Below are 14,760 nucleotides of genomic sequence, written 5' to 3'. Positions count from 1 at the left end.
AGAACATTTCAAGCTGGATTTAAGGAAGCACTTCTTTACACAGCGTGTAGTCAGAGTATGGAATAGCCTTCCTAATAATTTAGTGCAAGCTGAATCCTTGGGTTCCTTTAAATCAGAGCTAGATAAGATTTTAACGACTCTGAGCTATTAGTTTAGTTCTCCCCAAGCGAGCTTGATGGGCCGAATGGCCTCCTCTCGTTTGTATAGTTCTTATGTTCTTATAAGAAGAAATTCTCAGAGGGAGATACGAGTCCTAGGTGCCTGCTGGGTACATATTGAAGACAGAGTTAGGACCGACTCCAATAATTCTGCACTGTCTCCCAGATTAGGGGAAAAATTTTTACTGAATATTTCATTTATGGAATTTTACCTTAGACTTGGTCAGCAGACATGTGGATAGATTTCAGAACTACAGACGGTCTGTGGGTTGGGGGGGACAGGCAGGTTGGCCGGTGGGGGGCACGCGGAATGCTCCTGGGGGTGTGGTGGGTGTGCTTATATGATTTACAGGAGCCGAGGCTAACAAAGGCACTAAACTGCACAAACAGCCTCCTGTACGAAGTTTTACATGAAAAGGGGCCATGGGCTTGTTGGCGCCATGTTTCTTAGCAGACTGACTAATACAGCCAACTGGACCCGTCTACCTCTTCAAAAACATCCATGCAGAGTTTCCTGCCTGTTTCTGACAGCTTTCACTGTTATTCTTTTGCTCCAGTCCTTTGCACTTTTCCAGGTTTTAGTATCTTGACCTTTACAATCTGGAGGATTGCTACCCTCCAACTAGCTGTTTTGGGTCAAAATGGCCCCATCTGTGTTAATTTGCATCATTAATTACAGCATAAATCAATACATTCCAGATGAATTTTAAGGTAATTTCAACAAAAGCCTGTAATATCATTTTCGACCACCATGTGACGCCACAAGCCATTGGAAAACCACTAAGCTGTCAATAAGAGATTTGGCAGAACTGGAAATATGATGTTAAATGTATCACAGTGCAATAGTTTTAAAAATAAATCAATGACTTTGCACGACTATTTTATGTGTTTTGTCAAATAAAAAACCTGAAGTATTTGAACTTGAACTGATACTGAGCAAAATATTACCTCTTACTTATATGAAGGTTCGCATTATCTATGATACTGGTGCCAAACCTGAGGATGATCTGAGGTGCTGCTCAGTAAGAGACATGGAGCGATACACCTGAAGAAGCAGCAGATCTCGTATTGCAGGAATTGGAAAGCAGTAGTACAGAAAGGGACAGTACTGAAGTAGGTGTGAGACCTCTGTTGAGGTTTCGGAAGTGGAATTTGCAGAGGAAGAGACTGATATTACTAAAGATGTGCAGATGTGCTGGTAGTCAAAAGCACTGGACGGACATGGTCCAGGCAGGATTACAGCACAGTACTCAATGAAAACCTCTCTGCGGCCAACCAGGCTCTGCATTCGGCAAGCCAAAGATATCCTGTCCAACTTTTTATTCCAAGATCAATGGAAAAATCAACATTAGCAACCTGGAGGTAAGAAGGAAATTCGTCAAGGACTAGAAAGAAATAACAGCAAGGGAGTTTAGGGCATATATGGGGCTTTTAATATTGGCTGAGGTTTTCAAATCCAATTAAGAATCAATCAAAAGTTTATGAAGTGCGAAAATGAGACCGGTGATTTTTCTAGCTACGATGCCCAAACAAAGCTTTTGTGACGTGTTGCTGGTTATCTGCTCTGACGATCGTCAGTCCAGAGCACTCAGGAAATCCAGCGACAAGATGGCGGCGATCTGCAAAGTATGAGAGCTCTGGGCAAACATCATTCCCCTGATGCATATCACCATTGTCACACCTGCTTCTGTTCATGGGTAACTAATATCTTCTTTATTACTGCTTCACATCGATCTACATTGTCACAACAGTTTATAGTTTTTAATTACCAAAAAAAATCATATTTTTCCGAACATGTTGCCAATACGTATGTAGTGAGTATCAATTTCATGTTCGTGTTCAATGAATCATAATGAATCATTTATTTTAGTTACTATATTTACTCACGATTTGTACCTGAGTAGTGACTGTGTTATTAAGTCAGTAATGAATAATATTGTAAAGTGCTATGAAAAATGTCTAACGTTTATATCTGATTCCTGTACTTGGCATCGGATAAGTATTCTCTCCGTCTGCTGTTGCAGTCTGCTGCCCATTTTGACAGCATATGCTCCGAAAACTGGGCAGATATGGAATTAAATTTTGGGCAGCCTGCGACTCCAAATTGAATTACTCCAGGAGAATCGAAGTGTATATCGGGAAGTCTTCTTTTGGGGGGGGGGACCCTCCTAGGCCCCTTTCCAGATGAGGCTGAACTCTGCCGAATCACAGGACTAGAGGGTCTGGGAGGGCCAGCAGGGCAGGAGGACATGAGGGGTTGGCGGGCGATGAGAGAACCGCAGAACAGTAGAGCAGCAAGGAGACAACAGGAGAGGAACATGAAGATGACAAGGGACATACAGGGCAAGAACAGAGACTGGCAAACCCTCTCTGGGAGACAGACATTCTGCCTGCCGCTTTCTTGGGCTCCTGTTGATACTGGTGACCAGAAACTGGGACCAGAGTAACCAGAGTCTGGGATGAAGGAGGGACCCACGTATCAGGACCCAGGGCACTCTAGCAGGACATCCTCTGGATCCATCTTCTCTGGGCTGGTGGCAGCCTGCAGGCATGTGCCGGTGGGACATCAGGATAGAAAGTGGGCACCAGCAGGCCGTCAGGAGATGAGGTGGGCACCGGCTGGACGTCTGGGGACATTGACGTGGGTGCTGGCCAGGCATCAGGGGACAGAGAGGTGGACGCTGGCCGGACATTATGGAGCAGTGTGGCAGGTGTCGGCTGGTTACCAGGGAACCGTGTCAGATTCTATGAGAAGCCTAGAGGCAACCAAGGCCTCACCTGTGTTGGACACTGTGGGTGCGGCCTGAGCGGCCCTCTGGGCCGGGAGCCTTAAGTGCGGATGTAACGACTGCAATGGCTGGCTCTCCTGGGCCAGATGCTGTAGATGCAGTGTCTTTCAATCACGAGTGCGCTTCCCTAACCATTACGTCACCACTGCTCACTACTATGTGTACTATTAAAAGAGGCAGTAGGGTCTTGTCCAGCCAGCTGACAAAACGTTTCCACATTTAATTGGAACGAAGGACAGTAGGAAACATCTGTATTGTGTGCAGACTTCCAATAAAACCAAAGCAAAGTCCGACCTCTACTGTGGTCCAGCACTCTGACAACCATAGAACTAGGAGTGAAGCCTGTTCTTCTGTGCTGGAGAGCTTTGGGGAGCATGTTTTGGTGAACAGGGGGATCACAGTAAATCCCAGAGAAGCATCATGTTGTCAGACTTCAAGTGACAATGAGGACGCACGTTGCCCTACGGCAAACGACATGGAGACGGCGGGCTCCTTTTCTCCAGAGCACCCCACCTCTGCGGGGTTCAGCACACTCACTCCATTCCAGAGGGCCCTGAGGATCTCCGCTATAGCTGTCACACCCTCCACTTGGGAGTCCGGGGAGAGGGCGGCTATGCCATCCGTCAGAGATGGGCCATTCTCTCTGGGCAAAGATGTACTGCGGCCTGAACCAGCGACATTAGGTATGCTGGACACAAGCAGCAGTGATCGGCAGTAGGGACCTGGGGAACCTACTGGGGCTTGTCGAGTTCCGTCAGTCTGTTGGGTGCCAGGATGAACGACTCTGGGAGCAGGTGTTGTCAGACAATAAACTGGGATTTACTGGGATCAAGATGGGAGGCTAGGGAACAAGCAACATGGAGGGCACCACATCAATGGCGAACACAGGGCCAGGAAGCACTTATACAGGAATAACAAGGGAACAGACTGGAAGTAGCTGGGAGTGTTTAACATGAGGGATGGAACGAGACACGAGACCAACGAGCAGCAGGCATGGCTTATTAGAGCCACGTCAGGGAGGTGGCAGGACATGACGTTTGGGGCTATGGTTAGGTTTAGGATTAGGGTTAGGTTCAGAGTAAAGTGTTTGTGGCAGAGAGCGGTCAGTAGTACAAGGACACGACTACACCACCTGGGGAATTTCACCACAGGAAAAATTACTCTAAATTAAGAGCACACAAGTTCATTTACCGAATGGAGCTGGAGACGTGTTTGTACTATTAACAGGTTGTTGAAAATATAAAACAAAGAAACAAGACAAGCGCTTTAGCATCAACAACCTTAAAAAATAAACCAGCAACCAGCCTTTGGCCACCGGCTGACTAAACCCAAGCAAGAGACAGGTGTCCGGGGAAGTTGATCAAAAGGGGGAATAGAGTCCCCTAAACTAACACACACACACACAGACACACACACACAGACACACACACACACACACACACGCACACACACACACACACACACACACACACGCACACACACACCTGTGCTCCACCACACTGATCCCCACACAAATATACTGCACAAGGTGAAAGTGTGAACACCACCACCCCAGACCAATCAAATCTTAGTCAGCCAGATCAATCGAGGCAGCCACTGCTCAGCCTCCCAGAAAATACCACAATCTAACCAAGAATCTGAGTGTTGAAAACTATGAAGAGTGCAAACAATGAGTAACAGAATACAGGCTGTCCCTCTGTATCAGTCCCAAACAGAAAGAAAGGGCGGCCTAAAGTCTGTTAAGTCGCAGAACTAGGGAATGAAACAGCTCCAAATGCAGGAAAAGGTGCGACGATCCTTAGCGCGTTCCAAGGCTCCCAGCACATCGCCGATGTCCCACCGAGGACCAGGAGCTTCAAGCAGCAGTTGTTGGGCGACATCGGACCGGCTGAGGACAAGACAAGACAGACGGAAAAGAAAAACTGACGTAGGAAACACAGCAGCCACAGTGCAGGTTCAAACTATTATTGTCTGACAAACCTGCTGGAAGAGGCATAAACTGAAGCTGACGAGCAACTGAAACTGTAATCCTGGCAACAACCGTAACTACAATTAAAACACATCAAGTAAAGCAACTGACAAGTAGCTATAGGCCTAGTCACCAGAATAACTTGCAACCACTGGAGCTGCAACACAGACACCAGAGAAACACTGCAATATAAAATATTACCATTAGCCATTTAAATCAAGCAGAGGATTAACGCTAATTAAAACAGCCAAACCTCCCACCAAGACACAGAATAAGTGTGAACCTCAGCCAGCATGCCAGCGTACCACGGCAGACCACTGCGGTGCGGAAGGGGAGTTACCGGACCGGGAAACGCCAATGACGCCTCCACACACTAGGGGTCCCCACACACACTTACCGGAAATAATCAACAAGTCCTACCCGCAAAATTCTACACTACTACAGTTGGATGGCCCTGGGATTTTTATCCAGAACCCCAAGGCTCAATGGAAGTACCGCGAGATTCTTAAACCCTTACCTGAGGGAGGAGGCTTCCAGCATAAGGAGAGGTTCACCAGAATCCCCGGGCTGGATGGAGATCGTTCATCCTTTACCTGGGGAATGAGGCTCCCAACTCGTGGTGACTTACCCAAGCCCTGGTGCTGGATCATCATTCAATGCTTACATGGGGAAAGAGAGACCTTACCCTTGGCCTCCAAGCCTGGAAGTACCCTGAGCTCTAGACCCAAGCTTAACCCTAACCCATAAGCATAGGTTCGCAGCATGAACGGTTCTCACCTGATACCAGAAAACCATACATGTTCTTAATCTGAAAATCAGTTCATCGTTTTCCCAGAAGGTGGCAGCACATCAACACTGCAAGCTTGGCACATCCCTTTGGATACAATGAGCTATCCTTATATTTTGAAATTTTTTAAAACTTATTTAAATCAGTAAAATAAATTGCATCCAAAAAGGATAGAATCATGACTACCCAATACCCCTTAGCACCATGTTAGTGTGAATGGAGTTTTCACTCCAGCCCTGAGGGATTCAGAGCAGACACAAAAGATTGTGAACCCATGTGTAATTTACAGTGAAAGGTGACTGAACACAACGCACAGCCTGTTATGACTCCACTGTTCACCATGGTTCAGCACCATCTATATTTCTATTATTTTTAAGGTATTTTACTTGTGGTTTTACACTTAACATGGTATCGACAGGCTTGCTCCAAAGAGATCTCATTGTATTTACACAGTGACAGTAACGCTGCCTTATCTTGCGAGAGGAAGCAGCATATGGGTGCGCTGCTAACATTAGCATTAGCAAACCTAGCTGCCTAGCAGTGTTGGTAGTAACTCATCAGTGTAATTCCACTACTTTTGTTTGCACCATGTATTTCAACATCGACGCGATGTTACTGTGATCACTATGCAACCTTTAGCCCACTGTTATTTTCCTTGATTATGTAATTATACAGGGCAGGTCAGGCAGAGGGAGCAGACACTGATGCAGCACATTGATGACCAACCACACGTCCAAACTGCTGGCGATCCTGGCCGGCGACCCCCCAGGCAGACACACGGTCGAATCCCACCCTTATTATAATTACTTTTATATGCAGTAATTGGTAATTAGCAATTTTCAGTAGCTTGCACAAGGCTGCTGACTAGCAACGTTATTCGTTGGCTGAATCCGAAATAGCTGTAGTGCTACGATGCTGGATTGTTACAGGGACAGTGATAAATGCAGACCCCTTTATTCTGATTGCGTTAAAAATCAAATGTTTTTACTCAGATTTCATCCATTTGGTGGTGTGCTCTCTATAATGTGCCATGTTTTTCTAAAAGAAGATTTTTTAAAAAAAGAATGGCAAAATAGAGCAGCGCATTGAATTGTAATGCCTGTATCTTGAAACGTAGCGTGTTGTCAGACTCTCCGATACACAGCTCTATGGTCCATACAGAGGAGATGAGGAACATGCAGTCTGCTAAGTCACGTGGTTACCTTTCGTTAGGTGGCTACGTTTACATGCCTTAACGCAATTAAGATGTTTTCATGTAAACAGATTAATCGGGGAGCTCATTTATAAAGGCTTCGTGTGACTGAAAAAGACGAGAAGCATTCATACATACATTTATAGGAAGATTTTGGGATTTACAAAGAAAAACGTTTTGTGAAAAAGACAAATCTTGTGAACGAGGTTGAGAGATGCTGTTTCGATAGAATCCTGTAGAGGGCACTGTGTATGCTAAATCGAAGGCTCCAGGAATGTATTCGGCATTTATAATCATAAACAATAATAATTGAAATATTTGTGGGCACATGGCAATTGGCTCTGAGATTAAAGTTATTTAAAATGAATTTGTTTAAATTTGTGGGCCGGCATGGTGGTGCAGTGGTTAGCACTGTTGCCTCACACCTCTGGGACCCAGGTTCGAGTCTCCGGTTTGGAAAATGGATGGATGGATGTATGATAGAATGATTAAGCTGTAGCACATTTCAAATAATATTTCATTTGTAACACATTTGTTCTCCAAACTTCTACATTTTTAACCTTTGGCCACAAGATCATCTTCTTCCTGCCAGTATCTTTTCTTTTCCTTTGATCCTCGGTTGTTGGAATCTGCTCTGCTGCTTGGAAGTTCCCTGGGGAGTTAGTGTTGGGGGGGTTCTGGTGGAATGTGACCATCGGCAGCCATGGGCTGGATAGCGCTGTGGTGCTCAGCCTGGCTCTGTGCCCTTCTAGGGGCTCTGTGTCCTTTGTTAGCACAAACATTTTGCACACCTGACATTACCATGCATACAGTATTTCTCGTATTTTACAAAATACAAAAACACTGATCAAAGTCTGTAGAAAAAAACATTTTATTTCATGAACTAAGTCAAATATGAATGATAAAACACAATTAAAATACTTTTTTTGAATACATGCCTCAGAAATTGCACATCCCTGATTGTGCGTTACCTTCATGCTGCCTTGAAATTTTTGATTTCTTCACTGTAGCCCTATGTTATACATCCATCCATCCATCCATTTTCCAAACCGCTTATCCTATTGGGTCGCGGGGGGTCCGGAGCCTATCCCGGAAGCAATGGGCACGAGGCAGGGAACAACCCAGGATGGGGGGCCAGCCCATCGCAGGGCACACTCACACACCAGTCACTCACACATGCACACCTATGGGCAATCCAGCGACGCCAATTAGCCTCAGCATGTTTTTGGACTGTGGGGGGAAACCAGAGTACCCGGAGGAAACCCCACGACAACATGGGGAGAACATGCAAACTCCACACACATGTGACCCAGGCGGAGACTCGAACCCGGGTCCCAGAGGTGTGAGGCAGCAGTGCTAACCACTGCACCACCATGCCGCCCCCCTATGTTATACAATCTAATCTTAACCTTATGTTAACTGATCCTATTTTTATTTCTTAAATATTCCCTCCACCACCCCCCCTCTAAGGAGGACTGCTTTATTTACAATTAATCTAATCCTATGTTATACAATCTTATCTTTACCTTATGTTAACTGATCCTATTTTTATTTCTTAAATATTCCCTCCACCACCCCCCCTCTAAGGAGGACTGCTTTATTTACAATTAATCTAATCCTATGTTATACAATCTTATCTTTACCTTATGTTAACTGATCCTATTTTTATTTCTTAAATATTCCCTCCACCACCCCCCTCTAAGGAGGACTGCTTTATTTACAATTAATCTAATCCTATGTTATACAATCTTATCTTAACCTTATGTTAATTAATCCTATTTTTATTTCTTAAATATTCCCTCCACCACCCCCCCTCTAAGGAGGACTGCTTTATTTACAATTAATCTAATCCTATGTTATACAATCTTATCTTAACCTTATCTTAATTAATCCTATTTTTATTTCTTAAATATTCCCTCCACCACCCCCCCTCTAAGGAGGACTGCTTTATTTATAATTAATCTAATCCTATGTTATACAATCTTAAGCTTACCGTAACCTATCCTATCTTAATTTTATTCTATGTTATCTTATCCTATCTTTCTTATCTTATGCTATGCAATCCTATCTTATTCTTATACTATGTTATCTCATATAATCTTATCCTAAACTTATGGTAATTTATCATGTCTTTGTAAAACATAAAATGGCATACAAGTTAAGACTATCTTAACTTGTCCTATCTTTATCTTATTCTATACAATCTTAACCTTATCCTATCTTAAGCTTATCCTATAGTACCTTATGCTATAGAACTACATGGTAACATATCCTAATTTTATCTTATCCTAAGTACGTATGACAAGTCTCGTGTAATTATGTGCTGAATCTACAGGGAAATGTAGCTATGTGCATCTGACTGATAGCCCATCTCCACACCCATCTCCTGAGCCCTGGGCATGGTACTTAGCTGCTCCAGTGCATCAATAGGAAAGATGAACTCATCTTCATCAATCCTACGCCTCTTGGTTGAATGAGTACCCTCATTATCCTCATTCTTCCCCTGTTTCGCTAAGTTAATTTCATTTAAATGTCTGTTCCAAAACTCCTGACACCAGTACTCAGTAAAGCACTTGGCGTCATAGGTCATTTTAGAGTACTTTGTTACATAATAGTTATACAACCAATAGAATTTTTCCAGGTGAGATGAGGCGGCTACAGCCTGTGCTGGAGCCTGAAGCAGAGGGGTCAGATGAACCATGCCTGGAGCTGAAAATGGATGTGGAGCTGGGCTTACAGGTGTGACTAAGTGTGGGGATAAAACAGAGGAGCCCATAAAAAGAAATGGGGATGAAACAAAAGGGGAGGGGACTGAAGACGGAAATAAAAATGAAGAGGAGGAGAAGGTTGGTGAGCTGGGCTTAGGCTCTAACCCCTTCTGTTGGTCATACCTCCTTCTTCGCCCTGACCGGCCTCCCGCCGTTTTTCTACGGCGGCCTGTGCCCTGCTGACCCCTGCTGGTTGCCACCGGGATGGCAGCAGATCCAGGAGAGGCAGACGTGGTCAGGGAGCTGGCTGCCGGCGGCCTGGTGCGGCACTTCTTCCGACGGCCAGCATCACTGGAACTGGTTTGTCCTTTGGGATTATAAAGACAGGGGACAGCATATTTAATTTAAATGAAACATTATGTCACTGTACAACAACACTACATCACAACCATCACAGATATCACACTTGGCAGTCGGTATTGCACACTAAGAAAAATTCCCCCGTCTTTATTGGATACAGGAAACACACGCTTGGGAAACTTATGCGCTGGTCTTGACTTGGGCCGTCTGCGTTTCAGCAGGGGAACCTGACCTATACAAACAAGCCAGTTTGTGCACAGATTCCCTGATACGCAGAACAACAGCGAAAAACAACACTGGAAAGGTTCATGTGCATCAAATATAGCAGCCCACTCAATCCAAATGCTGGCATCAACAACTGGCTATTAAGTCAAATCCTTTACATATCTTACACTTTCCATAAGTTGCATTATTTATTCACTCTCAAGGTACCAAACTAAGATTTATGCTTTTTCTGATTACTACCGCGTTTCCCCGCAAATAAGCCCTAACATGATTTTTCAAGAAGCTCGTAATATAAGCCCTAGTTATTGTCCCATGGATTGTACGGTAACTAGAATGAGATGCGGTTATACTACGAGAAGGCTACATGGACAAGAGGCGCTCATTTAAGGACAGAGTTATTGCTAAACATGAGAGATTGGGGACACTGGTTCTACAGGAAATTGAGTTGCGAGATATTCAGGACGGAATTTGGAACTTGGAGATTTACAATGATGTTCCAGAAGAACATGACATTACGACTATATTTGAATAAACATATGCAGTATACAGCAGAATTTTGTTCATGAATAAATTCACCGTCAAATTGTTTACATGGAAAGATACTGTTAGAAGATGACATAATGTCTGTGTTTGAATAAATGTGGATTTTTGTTCATGAATACCGGTAAATATACTGTAGCATGTTATACTATACGCGTCATTTGGAACAAAAATGAATATAAGACCCTGTCTTATTTTCGGGGAAACACCATATATTAGGACATATTCAGCTGTTACTTTACCACTTCATGATGATTTTCTCTGATGTTTAAACACAGCACAGCCACAGATTTTACTGATTTCATTATATAATGTAGTAGACATGCAAAAAGACTCCCGTATATTAAAGCTAAAGGTGAACTACTTTATTATTTAGACATGTACTTCTAAAACAAGATAATAGAACAGAAGATTCAAGAAGACTAGTCAAGCATATTCTGACTTTAACTCTTTAAGTGCTGAGTTAGTCTGGGCATCATTTTGCCATCCTTACCTCGGCCAACTGGACCGGGGATGTATTCCGGGGCGATCCGCACACTGACTGCACCTGTCGGCAGCAGCCAGTCAATCCTCTGGAGATTCACGGTGGTTTTCACGATGGACATCTTTCGCGTCTTCTCTCTTGCTGATAAACTGCAAGTCTGAGCTGCTTTAAATGTTCAAATGAAAACTCTAAACGGAATAAGAATTGTTATGATTCGGTTGCTAAGCTACGGTGGCCGATTGGTGTCAGCGCGCTGCAAAGTCTTCAAACGCTTTAATCAAATGACAAAACATACGATCTACATTTACAAAAGCGCAGAAACGTAGAAGTACCACAAAATTTTAAGCGCTGAAAATCCGCTCACAACACAGTTGTGAAGTTTCTGGGTGACAAAGAAACAAGACGGACCAATTATGGTTTAATTGTATATCGAATGTTTACGAAATGTCGATATCTTATCAAAACAGGATATAGAATGAAACACTACATTATATCAATCAATCATTCGGTCGCCATTAAAGACATAGAATAATATTCCTTCCTTGTTATAAGTAACACGAGAGCTGCAGTCTTGAAGTTGCACAGACTCCCAGAATTCATAGCGATAATTACGCGACCCATTCAATTAGTGGGTTTTTTGATAATTGGGAATGGGGAGGAGCCATTGGGTGCGTTCGACTTGGCTTAGGTCTGACTGCAGCTGACGTGAGGGGGAGTGCCATCTGCCGGCGGCTGCAGGAGTGGAATATAAACTGACAGCAGCCAAACTAGACAGCTTCTACTCCTCCTAGTGCGAGACCTGACTGAGATGGCCGCACTTCCAAAAGGGTGTAGATACATCTATACAAATATCACCTGCATGCACATTACCTCTTCTACAATAACCAACTCCTGATCCAAAGTGCTAGCAGTGAAAAGATAGCTGCCAGGAAAAAGATCAAATACATTTATTTCAAGGATTCAAAGTTTTTATTGGCATGCACAGAATACAATGCAATTCTTACTTGAATGCCTTCTTCACAGACTAGACGATTAAACACATAAAGCAGCGCAACATTACAGTAACTAACAATAAATAAACGATTAACTTATGTGTACTATTAGAGCATTTATTGAAACTTTACTTCTTTACAGGCTTTTCGGGAGAAATAGCAGATAATGCATCGGAACTTCCAGAGATACAAACGTCATGCGTGTGACTAAAATTGTTCAGCCAATAAGGGCAAAGTTGTGTCACGGAGGCAGGTCCAGTTTGTGCAGCCGGCTGAGAGTTTTTTTTTATTATTTTTGTTATTGAAGCTTTAAATTACAACAGAAGTAATAGCTGACCAGTGACCATTAAGATTAACAAAACAAACAAGAACATTTACGAGACATTTACAAAATAAGCCAGGGGCACATAGTAGCGACATTTACAGTTACGCCGGCTGAAAGGTGCTGCACGATCTTTCTTGCTCTCTGCACGTGCTGCACGATCTGTCACGATCGTCTTGTAGGTTTTTGTACCATGTGACTTGGTGACGTTAGGTGACGTTTTGCAGGGCCGGCTTTATGTCGGACAAAAGAAATCTAACCATGATGCAGTAATTCTAGAGGCAGCAAAGCAGACTAACCAAAGATCTCATAGTAAACAAAGAAATGTGATACTGCAGTTAAGTTTCGGAACAAAGCTTTTACAATGTTAAAAAGTACTCACAACTTTCAGAATTTGATTGAGTACAAAAAGTTGCAGGCTAACGTAAGGAGGGTAGTTAAATGAGCAAAGAGGGAGTTTTGGAGGTCCTTCTGTAATTCAGTAGGACGGGAAACTGACATTAGTAAAGTCTGGGGAATGATAAAAAAGATGCATGAGATTAAAAGGGAGTATGGATATTCAGTTCTAAATGATAATAACATAATAACAGTTACAGATGGGGAAAAAGGCAAAATGTTAGTTTTGTGGTTTTTCATTCCCTGCTAAATCAGAAGTCAGAAGCCGCTGGTGTAGATCCAAATTCAGTCTTTATTGCAACAATGAAGTTACAACCAAGGCCGGACACGTAAAGTGTCTCCAGTACTGTTTTACACCAATTTTTATACAAGGTCTTATCATTTAACAATATCTCGTCACTTAAGCATCATCATTCCTTCAATCATTCACAATCATTGTTTTTTACATCAATCCACACCACTAGGTGATAAGTTTGTCCATCATTTCTTTTACTGTTTGGTCCCTCAGCCGAACATAATGGTGGTGCGACCATCTCCACTTGGTTTTTTAAAAATGCTCAGCCGTGAACTTTTGAGGAACTCGGGCGAAAACCTTCCTTGAGTAGCAAACCTTGGTAGCTTCAACCTGTTGCACATTGTCTAATTAGAGGGTTGATAATATATTTGTCCTTCAACATAATGATAAGGCATAACACTAATAAAGGTGGATATTCATGCATTCAGGGCTAACATAAAGTAGCTAACAGAACATTTGAGGCTAATACAAGGTGCAAATACATACTCAATTGATTACATTGTGTTGATTACATTATAATGATTACATTGTAATGATTACATCATGGGTATTTGGCATGCTTTTTAATAATACCGTAATGATTATATTCTACATTGTATAGTGCTAAATAATATCCCATATATTTCCCCCCTTTGGGATTCTAAAGAGTCCCACACACAATTCTGTCCATCCAGCCTAGGAGGGAGGGCTAAAACCCTAAGATCTAGGGAAATTCCACTCCCAGCCCGCCACAGGCGCGGCCCCCCTTTGGGGTCCATGGCTGACATGGCTCACAAACTATCAACACTCAGAATCAACCAACAGCAATGAACTCCCCAGGATACATTGCATATATTATCAGGAATACATAATCTACCAGGAGTACATCACCTACCACAAGCTCATTACATAAACATATACGGCTAATGCAAAGATAACTGAAAGGTTAACTGATAACACTGTAGATTACTATAACAGGCACTCTGTCATGAGCAGGAAAGTCCCAGGTGTCGTGGGCGGCAGGCAGGCTGCAGCGTTTCCAACATGGAGTATTCACAGGCGGTACGGCCGAACTTCAGCTATGGGCAGGAGCGTATCCAAGGTGTCTATGTCGCCATCCGTTTCCGTGTTGGTCCAGGAGGTTGCCGCTCCAAACGGTCCTCCCACCACTCTAAACATTGCAGCTATAGTCGCCTGCTGAGACAGCGCTCTTCCCACTAGGGAGCGAACAAGAGGAACTACACAACAAAAGATTAGTAGCAAAGCAAGAATGAACACAGCACGCACACAGAGTGCTTTCATAAGGGCTTACTGCCAACTACCCCACATATTATAGCACCAGTCAAACAACTCGTCATGTTGCCCCGAATTTCTCGCCATCTCATCCTGTAACCCCTGCAACTTTCTCATACCCTCAGTAAATGAAACATCCTGGGCTGTATTATTGGGAATAAATGTACAGCACTGATCCCCGAACAGCACACACACTCCCCCTTTTTCAGCCAGGAGCCAATCCAGGGCCATCCTGTTCTGTCATGCCATCAGACTGGTGGCCTGAAGCTGC

General features: G+C 43.5%; 2 protein-coding genes across 3 annotated transcripts in view; both read right to left on the bottom strand.

The window, feature by feature from the left end:
• Positions 1–14,760, bottom strand: part of LOC125722600 (uncharacterized) — a 427,015-nt gene that overhangs the window by 142,254 nt on the left and 270,001 nt on the right. The gene's annotated exons all lie outside the window — the stretch shown is intronic.
• LOC125722585 (uncharacterized) lies at positions 7,023–11,769 on the bottom strand. 2 transcript variants are annotated; one of them, XM_048998768.1, is made up of 3 exons: positions 11,222–11,769; positions 9,787–9,970; positions 7,023–7,659 (listed from the first exon to the last, which is right to left on the bottom strand). In XM_048998768.1, exons 1-3 carry the CDS (start codon positions 11,331–11,333, stop codon positions 7,644–7,646), a joined length of 312 nt encoding a protein of 103 aa, XP_048854725.1. In that variant the 5' UTR covers positions 11,334–11,769; the 3' UTR covers positions 7,023–7,643. The 2 variants fall into 2 exon arrangements, with proteins under 2 accessions (XP_048854725.1, XP_048854724.1); XM_048998767.1 differs by having other exon boundaries at positions 7,023–9,970.

The sequence above is a fragment of the Brienomyrus brachyistius genome, unplaced genomic scaffold, assembly GCF_023856365.1.
Source record: "Brienomyrus brachyistius isolate T26 unplaced genomic scaffold, BBRACH_0.4 scaffold40, whole genome shotgun sequence".
NCBI classification, from domain to species: Eukaryota; Metazoa; Chordata; class Actinopteri; order Osteoglossiformes; family Mormyridae; genus Brienomyrus; species Brienomyrus brachyistius.
The sequence above is the reverse complement of the archived record's forward strand: the minus strand, read 5'-3'. Positions and strand labels throughout refer to the sequence as shown.